Below are 15,253 nucleotides of genomic sequence, written 5' to 3'. Positions count from 1 at the left end.
CCTCCATTTGCCCCCTTACATGATTGCCTCTCAGCTGTCTGGAATTTTTTGGCCCCCTTCACTCTTTACAAACGATGTTGGCAAACTCTCCCAGGCAGGTCCCCCTTAGACGACTCCTTAACCAGACTGCTCAGGCAAGATCTCGTATTACTGTCACACCATCTAATCACCCACATCCCCAGGACCCTGTTTGAGCTTAGTCATATTAACACATCCCTAGGGATCTGAATGGCAGCTCCACAAACTATGAATGGGAGAAATATGTTGCTATGCATAAATCTGCATTACAAACTATTTACTGATGGTTTTGCAGCTGATTGTTTTTCCCTGATGGGAGTGCGACGAGCTCGGTAGCTTTTATATTTATAAAGAATCCATAAAAATAATTTGACAGCTAAAATACAACTAAATTCACTATTTTCATGTACAAATAATATTGGTTTTAATAATACTGCCATGCATATAACATTAAAATCCTTAATCATATAGAAGATCCATATGCACTGTCATTTATCACATTTAACCTACATGTACTTTTTAAATACTTCATAATGTAATCATGTATCCTTAATAAAATTCCCACTTGCTGCTTTTTCTTTCTTACTTCTATCTATGGCATTCAATGTCCAGGGCAGCATCTCTATAGATTGGTGGTATTTCCTGACACAGGATCCACTTTAATGGACTATTTTGCTGAGCAACACTTAATTTGGGCTTGTGTGAACCCTTGAGCCCGCCCACCGGCCCCCAGCTCCAGGACGCCGAGGCATATTTAAGGAACCCCTTGCACCCTTGCCCCTTTGTCCCGGTGGAAACTCCAGTCTTGTGGTTACAACTTGGTGAGTCCTTTTGCTGGATCATTGCTGTGTTTCAGATGCTGCTTTTTGGAGCATAGGGGTCAGTGAGGATGACCAGATAGTGCTGCTGTATATTACAGCAGTACATGGATATACTGTATTTATTACAGCTAGAAGTTGTTTCTTGCCTAAGCAGGTGTTTTATTGTTTTGTTAAAGAGTGGTAAAAGGATAAGTTGTGTGTGCTGAATAGTTTAAGGGCTGCTGTGGTATATAAGGGCAAGTCAGATGCCATCAAGGTTTAGGGTGGAGGATATATGTGATGCTTGACTCAGAGAAGCAGGCAAACAACACCAGCTCAGGTTAGATTCAACATAAGGAAAATTATCAGTTCATTATTTTTGGTTAAAAAGGCTTCCTCACTGATTGCTGTTTTTAGCACAAGTTAAAGAGCATTCTGAAAAAGGTCATTTCCCGCATTTCTAGGTTATATTTAAATGTCGGGCTGTGTAGTATGGAAAGCAACGGATAAGGATTTTTTACAGATTTTTATGTAACTGTTATGTTACTTGAACTAAACTGAAAAATTAGACTAATTTACTGAACGTAATAATTGTTAAAATATACCTTTAAAGTCAAGTTTTATGTTTCTCAAAATTAAGTTTTTGTAACTTGGTCATATTCACAGCTACAGACAGCAGTCTCTAAGTTTTACAGTTTTGTGGCCTGCTATAGGACATATTAGACAGAATAGGACAGCGGTAAGACTCTTCAAAGAGGGGATGCTGGCACTTGGGATGCAGGCTCAGGCCTGAGAGCCTGGAAGACTCCAAGCACATGGTCTCCATCCAAACAGAGGAGACTACTATGTGACAACAGCTGAGAGGAGAGCCAGGCCTCCACTGCCACTTGTCAAAAGTCACACTGCCTCAGCTGTTAACTGGCTCTGGCTTAATGATGAGATACTAAGAAGGGGTTGTGGGGGCAGAGGGGGGTTTACAAGAGTCCAGAGGCTGAAAATAGACCCATGAGTGTGTGGTGGTGGTCCTGTTTTGGCTTTTCAGGCAGCTGTAAGGCTCAGAGAGATTAGACTACTCAAAAGTGTCTTCATACTGAACATAGTGCTACATTGTTTCATAGAATTGCACAGCTTTGTTTCTTCATGTGAACTTCTGCTTCTTTAAATGGAAATAATATGCATTTAAACATTTCTGTAAATACACCAACCTAATATTCTGATTGGTTTCTATCTTTTGTGTCATATAGAAAGCCAGCCCAGTACAGACCAAACATGTGTGACGACGACGAGACCACCGCCTTGGTGTGCGACAACGGTTCTGGCCTGGTCAAGGCTGGGTTTGCCGGTGATGATGCACCCCGTGCTGTCTTCCCATCCATTGTTGGACGTCCTCGTCACCAGGTTGGAATACGGGAAGGGCCCCCAAGTTTCTGGGAGATTACATATTTGTTGCCCTGTCACAGGATGTCTGTTTTTAAGTCTTGAGCTTGAGTTTGTTTTATTCATTCTCAGGGTGTGATGGTAGGTATGGGTCAGAAGGACAGCTACGTGGGAGACGAGGCCCAGAGCAAGAGGGGTATCCTGACTCTGAAGTACCCAATCGAGCACGGCATCATCACCAACTGGGATGACATGGAGAAGGTGAGAAAGATATAAAGATGTGGGAAAACTGAAATGTTATTTTTGTCAGCAAATAACATCATTCTTGTCCTGGATTTACAGATCTGGCACCACACTTTCTACAACGAGCTCCGTGTGGCCCCAGAGGAGCACCCCACCCTGCTGACAGAGGCCCCCCTCAATCCCAAAGCCAACAGAGAAAAGATGACCCAGATCATGTTTGAGACCTTCAACGTCCCAGCCATGTATGTGGCCATTCAGGCTGTGCTGTCCCTCTATGCTTCCGGCCGTACCACTGGTGAGCTCTCTTCTGTCGCATGCAAGTTAAACTATATCAATCTGTGCATATTTTCTTCTAACAAACTACTGCCTTCTCTGGACAGGTATTGTGCTGGACTCTGGTGATGGTGTGACCCACAATGTGCCCATCTATGAGGGTTATGCTCTGCCCCACGCCATCATGCGTTTGGATCTGGCTGGTCGAGACCTGACTGACTACCTGATGAAGATCCTGACTGAGCGTGGTTACTCCTTTGTCACCACTGGTAAGACAATTACCAGCTTTGGCGAAAAACAATCCCACAGAATTTTAATGAAAAATGTAAACAGTGATCTATTTGAACATTTTTAGCCTTTAAATCAAATGAGCTTGCCTACAGTTTCCAAATTCTTGAACAGGCTATATGCGCATACTGTGAATGTGCTTTGTCAAATGGAATTCCAAACATTCTAGATATAAACATACTCGTCCTGGTTGACTGAACTGTGATATTTCCTCCATTTAGCTGAGCGTGAGATTGTGCGTGACATCAAGGAGAAACTGTGTTACGTGGCTCTGGACTTTGAGAATGAGATGGCCACAGCTGCATCGTCCTCCTCCCTGGAGAAGAGCTATGAGCTGCCTGACGGTCAGGTCATCACCATCGGAAACGAGCGTTTCCGTTGCCCCGAGACCTTGTTCCAGCCTTCTTTTATTGGTCAGTTGATCCACTGCACATACACATATTTTGGTTTCATACCATTACTGGCAATAGTAGTACCTACTTAGGTGTATTGTGCTTATGGGACCTTATGTCCCATAAGCACAATAAAGCCATATATAAGCTGTGTATAAATATAATTAATTATACAGTATACTTGAGTTCTGAGTTCAGTATAGCCTCTCCTAACAGCCCTTTATACCTATAATGCTATTAATTCATAGACACTAAAGAATCTTACTAAATGTGTAAATGGTAACTAGTAGCATTTAAATCCAGAATTTCTTCTTGTTTTATTGTCTACATCTTAAATTTATTGCAACGGACACCACTGTTAGCTACATGGACACTTACCTCCTTACAACTTCTTCCCAGGTATGGAGTCTGCTGGCATTCATGAGACGGCCTACAACAGCATCATGAAGTGTGACATTGATATCCGTAAGGACCTGTATGCCAACAACGTGCTCTCTGGTGGTACCACCATGTACCCTGGTATTGCTGATCGTATGCAGAAAGAAATCACTGCCCTGGCTCCCAGCACAATGAAGATCAAAGTGAGTCCAAGGACTGCAAAGTTATTAAAATGTATTTTGTCAAAGAAGAAATAAGCAAGCCTTTTATTCAAATTTTGGCATGGTGTAAAATGTTCTAATATGTACTTGATTCCTGATTGTCCTATCCACTCCTTCCAGATCATTGCTCCCCCTGAGAGGAAATACTCCGTCTGGATCGGTGGCTCCATCCTGGCCTCTCTGTCCACCTTCCAGCAGATGTGGATCAGCAAGCAGGAGTACGATGAGGCTGGCCCCTCCATCGTCCACAGGAAGTGCTTCTAAATCTTCAGACAGCACCATAAAACCAACCACACCAGCTTTGCTTCTATTTCTGTATTTCTACTGTTCCTTTTGCTGTATATACATGTACTGTTGTAATAAATATAGTTCCTTTTATCAGTAATCCAGAGAGTTGGAGTCATGCCTTTTTCCCAGACAATATCAAATATAATTCTGAAAAACAAATACAATACTTCAGACGAATAAATAGTGTGTTTGAAAAATGGCAACACAAATATACAGTATACTCAAAGAAAGTGCACTTTTAGCAAAAGTGTGGTTACATCAATAATTTTAATGAAGACTAAATAAACTTTTAATTATTTTTACAAACTGCCCTTTTCAAGGCATTTTCAATTTTCTATAGCTCACAAGTTAAACTGCCTAAATAAACAATAATGGTCAACTACTATAGTTAAAGGGTTGAAAACTTCAGCAACACTATTCTGTGACTGCTTTCTTTCCTTATAGACCCTGCAGTTAATAAAATGATAAACTGATGCATTTATTATTATCAATTAGTATCTAAATAACACCAGTCTTACACACACTATAGACAGCAAGCTGGTTTTGATCAGTCTGTGGTTTACACAGTTTTATACATTTTGGTATGCAAGATAGAATAGTTGAAACACTGCTTTACCTTTTGTGCTATCAGAAAAAACAAAAATAAAAAAGCTTCAGCCTAATTACAGCATACTTCAGAAAGATGATAGTGGGAGTTTGAACCCTTTAACGACAAACATTAATGCTTTAGAACCACTTTTTTTGTTAGTTGCACTCCCACAACCCACCAACTAAATAACATCTTGGCTTCAATGCCATCAGTATGCTGCCAAACCCACATTATGTAGTATTAGGTGGTATAATTTCCAGCAAAAGAAAATTCTGGGAATGAGGAATTTGTAGGGTACATCTGTGAATAATCATAAATTTCTTGCACAGCCACTGATGTCAGTGGTTCCAACATTTAGGCAGTAATTTTGTGGTGATGACTTTATCGGCCCAGTGCTGATACATTTTCAGTGAAAATGCATTTAATCGGTTCTAGATTTGGGAGCTGGTACTCAAGTATGTTCAAACAAGTGCATTCACACTAGCATTTATTAGTATTACTGCGACCAATACTGAAAGATCTCAAACAGTATTTGGCAACAACTTTAGAGACAGTCTTCTGCACTTTTACAAATGTTTGTTGTGCATGTGGGGAAATACTGCTGAAACACTGTTGAAACAAAGATGTTGTGAAACTGAATCACCCACTACCCGAAAACAAGAATTACTGTAAAACTGTTTCAATAGTAATCTAAAGTGACCCACGTTTTACACCACTCCTGAATGCATCACTTTTCCTTCAGCGCTCACTTCCTGTGTGGCAGGTGATACGGATTAGAATAATAAAGCCCACCTCTTTTACTCATTACTGAGTTTGCAGAGATTGTGGTACCACGGTGAAAGGCCGTTAATGTGCTTAGGTTTTGCTTTGCTTCCGGTCAAATCATGAAGCTTACAGACAGCAATGTCATTCGGTTTCACCTTCAAGTCCTTTATGGGATCTCTGTCAAGAGTCTTGAGAAGAAAAGGGAGAGACTGACGATCAGCGGTTCAAAGATCTTTGGTGTTCCTCTGGAAAATTTGCCCAGGTGTTACATTCCTGAATTTGGGCTTGTACCTTGGTGAGTGGAAAAGGGAAACCATTGAATATAACTTGGGAGGAACACTTCTAAAGCTTTGCTCAATAATTTGTGTCCCAGCTTTTTGGTGGACGCTTGTTCGTTCCTTCTGGAGCGTGGTGGGACTGTGGGCCTCTTCAGAAAACCAGGCTGTCTTGCTCGTATTAAGACTCTCAGGGTAAGAGTCTCACTTTTTTTTTTAAGGCTCAGTTCCCAAATCTTTTCTGGAGCAATAGTGCCATCTAGTGGTTTAAGTCGCTTTACTGACCTGTCACCTGCACTTCTACATTTGCAGTAGTTGCCACATGTTTGTTGGGTACAAATGCAGTCAAATAAAATAGTTTTATGAATCCTCCAAAAAGGGTGTGTTCTTGTTGAAACTGTGGGTCGGTGTTTCTAATGTTAATCGTATCTATTAAACAGTTTAATCTGGTTATACCTAGACAAACTACTACAACAATACTACATGCAGATATACTTTTTTTTTTTTTTTTTTTTTTGCTCTTGTTGTGTCTGGTTTAGGCCAAACTGAATCGAGGAGAGAGTTGTCTGTCCACTGCCCTCCCCTATGATGTGGCCACTCTGATCAAACAGTTTTGCAGGGAGCTGCCAGAGCCGCTGTTTCCCTCGGAGCTTCAAGCAGCTCTGCTCAAAGCTCAGTCTCTGCCCAACCTACAGGACAGGATGGCAGCCCTCCAGCTGCTGTCCTGTCTCCTGCCTGCAAGAAACGCCTCCTGCCTGCATTACTTGTTCGACTACTTAGCAAAAGTTTCCCAGAGGTATGAAAGGATACTTTTAAAAAAAGTGTGAAAATTAAACTTTAACAAAAAATAGAAGCATGCACAAAAAGTACTGATTTTAAGGTCCTTTTTGTCTAGGAAACAAGTGTTGCTGTCAAAGCTGGTTCTGTCCCAGGTTGTGCTTGAGATGGAAATAACACGATAGTTCAGACCTGATATTGTTTTTCTTCACTGTATGTACTGCTGTCAGATGCAGCGAGAACTTGATGACCAGCTCCAACCTGGCTATAGTCTTCGCTCCGTGTCTATTACCACCGCCAAACACGACAGAGATGTCTGAAGGACGGCTTGAGCTCAGAGTTCTTGTTCTGCACACCTTCATTGAAAATCCTCATTTGTTTGGTAAAAGACCAGTTATTTGGGGTTGATAAACGAATTTCCAGTGGCTTTATATGCAATGCTTTATATGCAATGTTTTAATCTTTGTGACAATAGGTGTGATTCCCAAAACTGTAATCGATAGTATGGAATATCTGATGAACTTCCATTTTGTGAAAGATGTTGGCTCCAAGAGTAGAAGTAAAAAGCGGCACAGTTTCAAAGGTAAAAAGACCACAGAAGTTACTGAGCAAATCACTCTGTCCAAATTATGTTTAACCAGTTTTTACTATTTGAGTTCTTGAGCTTAAAATTCTCAAACGCATGCAGGAATGCGCTCTGTAAAGACGGTGCCCTTGATTCAGGGAGGGTCAAAGCTCAGGCCCTCAGAGCAGAGCCATGGGTCCACATCAGGAGACAGACCAACGCTGAGGAGAAGCCTTGGCCTGGATGCTTTCCCCAACATCCTTTTGTTTAGGACCTACATGCCTTCAGCAGGTAATTATATGGCGAAAGAGTCAGACTGGAATGTGTGAGAATATTTTATTTGTGCAGTCTAATCTAAAAACTGTTTCTAGATCAAAGCTTCAGGCCTGCAGCAGCTTTGTTGGATGATGTCATTGCAGCTGAAAAAAAGTTAAACAAGATGCCACAAGATGGTCTGAAAAGGTAAAGGTTTATAAATTTAACTTGAGTGTTCACTCTAACATCAGTGACAAATTAGAGAGCTAAGGCTTAGAGCTGATGTTACTTGGTTCCAGCATTTGGTTTTAAGGAGCCACTTCAAGTAAAGCAAATGTTAACTGTAGAATAAACCAAGGTGCTTATCGTCTTTGGCCAAATGCACGCTGTCTGCTGTGTATTTGTTCAATGTGCCTCTGTGCTTTACATATGGATCATCACCAGGTTCACCAGAGGTGTCGATGGCTCTCCTCCAGGAAAACTAAAGCTCACGCTTTGGAGAAGACGCTCGTCACTATAATTCATGTTTGTTTCCCTAAAGTCAAGACCTCTGATCAACCAGCAGGTTGACAAGAGTGGTTTATAGGGGGGGGAAAAAAAGTGATATTTTTTTAAAATTTGTTTTTGGTTTTTTATACTGTATTTATGTAACAAGAGACTGAACGATGTATGTACTGGTTGCCCATACATTATTCATTAAATAAAGATATATTTTTAGTCTCTCTCCTTTTCTAAAGTCAATCTTATTACATTTTCCTTGTATTATAGCCGAACCCAGTTTTGAGGAGTCCCATTTCCTTCTTTTATTGTTAAAAAGAGAGAAATTATAGTGAAATATAAGAACATGGAAAACAGTAGCCAATACTAAATGGGGAAAATGCATTTGGGCTCGGATTTGTAGCGTCAGGGTCGAGCTCCCGAGGAGTAAATGGCACTTTGTCTTAGCCAATGGGAAGAGTGGATTTGCTGTTTCCTGGCAACTGCATCTGAACGGTGAAACGAGACGGATGCAGGGTTGTAAAATGTCCACGTATAAGGACACCAGAAATCCACTCGTCAAAATAAAACGAGACGGAAAATAAAATGTTTCCACCAAACGCTGCCCATAAATGAATAATGCGCAGAACACTGGTGAACCAACTTGGATCAGAGTGAATTTAGACGAACATTTGCATTTGGCTTTTTGTTCCTCCGCGTTTGTAGAGCTTTATTTTGAAGATCCGGAAATGTGCGTTTTTTTGTGGACGACTTGACGGAGTTTTCCCGCAGCAGGCAGGATTCTCCTTAAACGCAAACAAGGTAAGGGGAAAATGCAGAAATCTGATTTTTGATCCTTTGCGATTCCTTTGTAACAACAATAAATAAAAATCAATGTAATTACATGTTTATAATGAGTTTCATTATAAGTAAAGCCGTTTTTGGTTAATGGGGAGCTATTTATAGGCTTTTCACAACGGCCTTAATGGCTCTGTTTACAGAGTGAGTGGCGCATCAAAGATTTATTCATTTTACGGACCACAGGATGCCTTGTTGATTTTTTGTTTTACCCACAATGACATTCAGTTCAGGTGATTTTGATGTATTATGGATCTTTTTTTTTTAAATCCACAAATAATTGCGTATATGTTTATAACAGGAAAATCATCCGTGTTTGTACATCAATAAACATCTGTGGGCTACTGTGTGTGTGTGTGTGTGTGTGTGTGTGTTTTCTCCCTATAGATAACGAAAATGGGCTCGGCGGTGCGGTTATCGTTACTCAGCCTCCTGCTGTGCCTACAGCTCGGCAGAGCTTCAGCCCGCAGTCCCCGTACGGCTGACCAGGTGTCTGAGGCCGACATCCAGCGCCTCCTGCACGGTGTCATGGAGCAGCTGGGCATTGCTCGGCCCAGGGTGGAGTATCCTGCACACCAGGCTACCAACATTGTTGGGCCTCAGAGCATACAGGGTATGTTATAGAGATGTATAAAGGCTCTTCTAGTTTAAGAATATTGGAAGCAGTATTCCCCACCACTTCATCTGTCTTAACTCTGTATTTTTTTTTCTTTTTTTCAAATTTTCGTCTTGTGGATAAAATCTAATAAAATCAAAACTTGAGGAAAACTTGAAATTTTCAGATAACCTGAACTATTGACTTATGGATGGGTAAAATGGGTAACAGATTTTCACATCTCTTTGAGACCAGAAAAATACTGAATGCTTAAACCCAACGGATATAAACATTAGGGCCATCATAGCTGGAAAAGTGGCAGGAGGGATCCTTGCAAGCCTGAAGTGGAAAGTTTGCAGTTTTTCACCCCTTACACATGAAGCCAAGTGGTTTAGTCCACACCCTACAGCTAATTTATTCTATCAAAGTGGTTTCTAATGGACAAGAAGGAAGACGTGGAGAAGGAGAGGACACACACTCAGTGAGCTGTTAAGAAAAGAGAGACGAGTCTATGAATGGTTTAGCTATCAGGAGTTGTTAAAGATGGTAAAGCAGTGTCAGATGTGACTCTGTCTATGAAAATAACCCACCACAACTTAGCACTATTAAAAACAATCTGCAAAACCATTAGTCTTTTCTGCCTGATAACATTAAAAGAACACTAACAAAAAAATGGCCATAATATCATATAAGCTTAATCATGAACTTGCTTTATGTTTCTAATTGTTCACAATTATCAGTATAATCATATTATTTATAGTTATTACGGTTTGCCTTGACCTCTGACCTCTGATATAGTTGAGTACAAAAAGACTGAGAACAGTATTAGGCTCCAAGCAGGTTAAGAGGCTAATCTTGATCCTGTATGCTTCATTCTGTGTAGCAGACACTGAGCAAGATGATGTGATAAAGAGTACCCTATGTTGAGAAATAAATGTTTAAAATGTGTGGAGATGTCAAACTGTTCAGACTTATAGGCACATCATAGATTTTTAATAACAATCATATTCAGTTCAGTTCAATTTTATTTATATAGCACCAAATCACAACAATGGTTGCCTAAAGGCACTTTATATTGTAAGGTATAGACCCTAGAAAAATACAAGAGTTAATAATACAACATTATATGAACAGTTCCTTTCCTGCTGTTGCGATGTCAGCTCAGTTATTCATTCAAAAGCAATCAAAAATGCACGAAAGATTTGGATCATGAAAGGAAAGAGGCCCACAGTTCTGTACTACCCCCCTGGTAAACAAAGCTATTTGGACTTGGAAGACATGTAACGCCGCATTTATGATTTTGTGGAGACTGTAGTGTCTGTTTCCTCCACCAGGTGGTGCCCATGAGGGACTGCAGCATCTAGGCCCCTATGGAAACATCCCCAACATTGTGGCAGAGCTCACAGGCGACAATGTTCCCAAAGACTTCAGTGATGACCACAGCTACCCAGACCCACCAAACCCCTGTCCCCTGGGAAAGACGGGTAGGAATTCTTCCCCTGTGCACAGTATTTTTAAACACACTCATTTCTGCAGAACCAACACAAGCCTTTTATGGGGTTAATGGAAAACGTTGCTATTAATGCTGTTTTTAAGAATATGCATAGTTTTTCTATCTTCTTTTTGGCCTTTAAGAAAGTAATGACATAAATAAGTGCATTAATCACTTTCTGATTCACTGCTAGCCTTTTCCAGAACACACATGGCTTGCCTAATGAACAGAAAAAGTGACTCGCTCTCTGCTACCTATTTATTGCATACACAGCAGCAGATGGATGTTTGGAAAATGCTCCTGACACAGCTGAGTTCAGCAGAGAGTTTCAAAAACACCAGCACCTGTTTGACCCAGAACATGATTACCCTGCCCTGGCAAAGTGGGTGAGTACAAAACAGGACCTCAGGAACTGATTAATTTAATTATAGACTAATTGCTGGGTTTATTTTGATTTATTGATTTTGATTTATTCAACTGCCCAGAGTCTCAAATTATTTGCATAGCCAGAAGTCCAGAACACAGAAAGATTTACCTCATAATGAAGTAAAAGAGAGTAAAGCAACAAATTATTAATACTGCATAAACATTTTTCAGCAAGAGATCAAATAAATGTGCATTTGGAACACCAGAGTCATCATAATCAGGAGCAAATCACAACAACAGTTGCCTCAAGGCACTTTATATTGTAAGGTCAAGACGGTACAACAATACAGAGAAACCCCTCGAGGTTTGCAAGCAATCATTGATCGATCGCAATCCACATCTCCACAGGCAAGGTTGGAAGCATTAAAATGAAACTACCATAAAAATTAGAAGCTATTATTTCTTTGTAAGGTGCAAACTTGCAAAATCAAGTATTTTCCCAGCTGTAGTTTTGGTAGATACTGCAGACAGTTACGTTAAAATAACAACGATTGGAAATAATGGAAAGCCCTCTTGATTGAATCATCGCTTGGCATTTCTTTGTGCGCAGCTGGAATTCTCAGTCAGCTTTTCCCATATTGCTTCACATATTTGGGTGTTATTCACTATTAACCACATGGGCCACTTTAGGGTAAAGTACAGACTACAGATTTCCAACTGCATCATCTTACCTGCCAAACATGGCTCCTAATTAATTTGAGGTATTTGGACCATATTTGCTTTTTTACCATTTGAGGCTCATATCAATTTTCCAAGGTCAGTAAAAGGCCATCAGTGTCAGCTGTTTGCCAGAAGAGGCTTACATAAGCTATTCTTTTTCATCGGAGATGGCAACGCTGCAACAGTACTCATACTTGTGGATTCTGGGGTTCTGCTCGCATTTCTAACCACAGAAACAGAAAGTCAAGACTTCTGTTATTTGAAAGATCAGATAAAAGTTTCTTGTAATAAGCATGGATCCATTTCTCAGTTTGTCCTCTGATATGTCTGGTCTGAGGAAGTTACCCACTGAGAACACTGTTTTTATTCCTTAAAAGGAGCATTCAGACAATTTGTTGAGCGTAACAAATGGACTAGCTGTAAAACAATGAATACATGATTTTAGATCTGAAATCTGTTTTTTTATTCTTTTGTTTTCAGAACAAGGAACTTTTGTACCAAAAACTGAAGGGTGGACCAAAGAGAAGAAAACGGGTATACTATTTCTTGGTTGTCTTTTTGCTTTTCCTGTGTGGGATTGTGTCTGAGAAATCACAACACTGAGCACTCTGAACTGAGTTTAACCCATAGTGGGAGTTAAGCCAAGAGTCACACTTTGAATTTCTGTTGTATTTAATCAGATGCATGCACCTTATAGACATGTTTATAAGTTTGTGTACAAACAGTTTTATGCTTGTGTCCACAGAGTGTCAACCCATATTTATTGGGCCAGAGGTTGGACAATGTCGTTGCCAAAAAATCAGTTCCTCACTTCTCAGAGGAAGACGGACCATCTGTCCCCACTGCCAGCAAATCCACAACCTAAACTCCTGCAATACCCACTGCAATATTACAACACACTGTCAGATAAAAGGTTTTAACAATGCACATTTAAGCATTTTGGTTAACAGTCAGTGGGTCTTTGTGTGTGTTTTGTAAATGCTTTGTTTGATTGTATTGCAAAAACATGGAATCTGTCACCCTGAAAGAAAATTTCAAGTTGTCTTTTGGTAAAAAAAAAAAGAAAAAAAAAGTTATTTCTTGATCTCAGAGCTTTACAAACAGCAATTACAATGGACCTTGTTCTTTTCTTTTTTTTAAAGATTGATAACTCTGAATTTTCCAGGTCAAGCTGTTTTTGGTCGGTAGTTTGAAATCTTGCCTTGGCAATAAAATAGGTTTTCCTTGAAACAACTGTCTCTTAGCAGAAATGCTCACAAGTGAGATATAGGAATGAAAAAAGATCAGCCTGTCATCATATCTGTTATACTGTATTTATTAAAACACTGAAGATCTGGGCTCTTCATAGGGGGGGGGAAAGAGATCTCAGTTCATTTACACCAACTGTTTGCTTCTTTTCTTATTTTTAAGAGATGTAACACACTACCACATTGCCAGAGAATTAACCCTAAATCAACCCCAAAATAATAGAATATATGCTGTTAAATACTAATCTGACAGTGTACAATATCCCTGTATCATAACAATACTTTGTATAAATATATAATGATCTGAACGAATGTTATATCAAAGTTTTTCTTGGATGTACAGAGATTGGTTTATTAATACAAATTCATTTTGTATGTGACGAATTACTTTGGTGTCTTGTGTAAGAAGTGTATTTCTATTTCCAATCAAATACTTGCAAGTAATTCTGGTAAAAGTCTTACTTTGCCATTCAAAAGTATGATGGTGAAATACTTCATTGTAGCATGTTCAGTATTTATTCACTGGGTTGCTTCATCTTGTCTAAATGGTTGTGTTCTGTTTTGTTCTGTTAAATCAAATAAACGGTTTATCTGCATCAACAAAGTTTGGAAGAGGATTTTGATTTGCATTCACAGACAGGCAAGATGGAGAGGATATGGGTTTGGGGGCGTGTTCTGGAGAAACTCAAAATTGGATATCTCCTCACTGTGTAATCCATAAAACCACAACTGAGGACGGCGGACCTCTAGAAGACACGCATGCTGACTGGATAATTGTTTTCTCGCTAGGAGTTTTAAAAAAACAAACCAAAAAACAGGTAACTCCACTTAACAGATATTGGTTCTGAAATGTGTATAATATATATAACCTTTGTATAAAAAAGAATCTGCTTGCTTCTGTGGTGCTTTATGTGTGCGTAAAAGTTGTGCGTAAATTCCTTTCCATCGAGGACTTAACTTTTGTTCCGTTTTCCTTTCAGGCTCAACGATGCAGACACATTCAGTGCAGAGCTTTGCAGTCGTTTTGGCACTGCTACTCACCCCGCTGAAGAGTACGAAAGCTCAGAGCTTTCAAAGCGCGTTTCCACAGCCAAACAAACACAGCCCGAATGAATCAGCGACGTGTGTACAGCCCCCTCTTATTGGATTAATTTCTCGCGCAACGGGGCCAGTAACCTCAACATACGAAGTGCCGGAGTCCAGCCAGGAAGCGCTGCACGTCACAGAGCGTAGATACCTGCGGCTGGACTGGTGTAAGACACAGCCGCTCAAGCAGACCATAGAGGAGGAGGGCTGCCTTCGCCGCACCATCATTAACAGGTTTTGCTACGGACAGTGCAACTCCTTTTACATCCCGCGGAACAAGTACCAGGACGGAAACGCCTTTCGCTCCTGTTCGGCCTGCAAACCCAAATCCTTCAGCACCGTCACATACACCCTCCTCTGTCCGGGACAGACGCCCAGCACTAAGAGGAAACGAGTCCAGCGCGTAAAGCTGTGCCGCTGCACTACTATCGATATGGATTAGCCACAAACTAAAACATGCTGGCCAGTAATATTGTCTTCTGTGAAAAATATAGAAGGGAGAGTCTGTTTTGCTTAAAAGGCGCATAAGTTGGAATAGAAAAGTGAGGAACATGCTTGAGCCTTTTTTGGGGGCGAGACAGTTGACCACTAAATCTGCTAAAAGACAGTACACACTGCCAAGTGGGAGATTCAAGTGTCACGTTCTGTATAAGGTGATAATTTGACCTGCAAATACAACTTTACCACACAATGACCAAACATCTGCCAATTATCAGTCGCTGCTTGCAGTTTTGTGAGTGTAAACAGACTTGGATGTGTTGGCACATGCATTTGCAGACAGGAAGTTTTACGCCAATGCGAACTGTTGAGGTGCAGGCTGGTTTGCGGCAGTCCAGTGACAAAATTTGCCCAAACAAACAAAAAAATCCAACAAGCTAATGGATGTGCAGAAATATAAGATGACTTCA

At 40.4% G+C, this 15,253-nt stretch overlaps 3 protein-coding genes across 3 annotated transcripts; all 3 read left to right on the top strand.

Annotated features, from left to right (window-relative positions):
• The first annotated feature begins 708 nt into the window (after nucleotides 1-708).
• Nucleotides 709-4,375, top strand: actc1a (actin alpha cardiac muscle 1a). The gene is made up of 8 exons (XM_031728341.2): nucleotides 709-839; nucleotides 2,063-2,216; nucleotides 2,328-2,456; nucleotides 2,538-2,733; nucleotides 2,819-2,980; nucleotides 3,221-3,412; nucleotides 3,791-3,972; nucleotides 4,111-4,375. Exons 2-8 carry the CDS (start codon nucleotides 2,088-2,090, stop codon nucleotides 4,252-4,254), a joined length of 1,134 nt encoding a protein of 377 aa, XP_031584201.1. The 5' UTR covers nucleotides 709-839; nucleotides 2,063-2,087; the 3' UTR covers nucleotides 4,255-4,375.
• Nucleotides 4,376-5,653: 1,278 nt separating this feature from the next.
• LOC116311651 (neuroendocrine protein 7B2) lies at nucleotides 5,654-13,835 on the top strand. Its single transcript, XM_039599088.1, has 14 exons — nucleotides 5,654-5,927; nucleotides 6,006-6,102; nucleotides 6,447-6,703; nucleotides 6,915-7,066; nucleotides 7,160-7,267; nucleotides 7,373-7,540; nucleotides 7,621-7,711; nucleotides 7,949-8,021; nucleotides 8,708-8,803; nucleotides 9,227-9,452; nucleotides 10,769-10,918; nucleotides 11,200-11,312; nucleotides 12,493-12,546; nucleotides 12,758-13,835. Exons 1-14 carry the CDS (start codon nucleotides 5,752-5,754, stop codon nucleotides 12,875-12,877), a joined length of 1,881 nt encoding a protein of 626 aa, XP_039455022.1. The 5' UTR covers nucleotides 5,654-5,751; the 3' UTR covers nucleotides 12,878-13,835.
• Nucleotides 13,836-13,967: 132 nt separating this feature from the next.
• grem1a (gremlin 1a, DAN family BMP antagonist) lies at nucleotides 13,968-14,801 on the top strand. Its single transcript, XM_031728330.2, has 2 exons — nucleotides 13,968-14,077; nucleotides 14,240-14,801. The coding sequence occupies exon 2, from the start codon at nucleotides 14,248-14,250 to the stop codon at nucleotides 14,785-14,787; it is 540 nt and encodes a 179-aa protein (XP_031584190.1). The 5' UTR covers nucleotides 13,968-14,077; nucleotides 14,240-14,247; the 3' UTR covers nucleotides 14,788-14,801.
• The last annotated feature ends 452 nt before the right edge of the window (nucleotides 14,802-15,253 follow it).

This window comes from Oreochromis aureus, linkage group 15, assembly GCF_013358895.1.
Source record: "Oreochromis aureus strain Israel breed Guangdong linkage group 15, ZZ_aureus, whole genome shotgun sequence".
Lineage (NCBI taxonomy): Eukaryota > Metazoa > Chordata > Actinopteri > Cichliformes > Cichlidae > Oreochromis > Oreochromis aureus.
The sequence above is the reverse complement of the archived record's forward strand: the minus strand, read 5'-3'. Positions and strand labels throughout refer to the sequence as shown.

Coding starts and splice junctions, on each gene's coding strand:
- grem1a (XM_031728330.2), top strand. CDS start 14,248: ATGCAGACACATTCAGTGCAGAGCTTTGCAGTCGTTTTGGCACTGCTA.
- actc1a (XM_031728341.2), top strand. CDS start 2,088: ATGTGTGACGACGACGAGACCACCGCCTTGGTGTGCGACAACGGTTCT. Junction 2,217..2,327: donor TTGGACGTCCTCGTCACCAG/GTTGGAATACGG, acceptor ATTCATTCTCAG/GGTGTGATGGTAGGTATGGG. Junction 2,457..2,537: donor ACTGGGATGACATGGAGAAG/GTGAGAAAGATA, acceptor CTGGATTTACAG/ATCTGGCACCACACTTTCTA.
- LOC116311651 (XM_039599088.1), top strand. CDS start 5,752: ATGAAGCTTACAGACAGCAATGTCATTCGGTTTCACCTTCAAGTCCTT. Junction 5,928..6,005: donor GAATTTGGGCTTGTACCTTG/GTGAGTGGAAAA, acceptor TTTGTGTCCCAG/CTTTTTGGTGGACGCTTGTT. Junction 7,541..7,620: donor GACCTACATGCCTTCAGCAG/GTAATTATATGG, acceptor AACTGTTTCTAG/ATCAAAGCTTCAGGCCTGCA.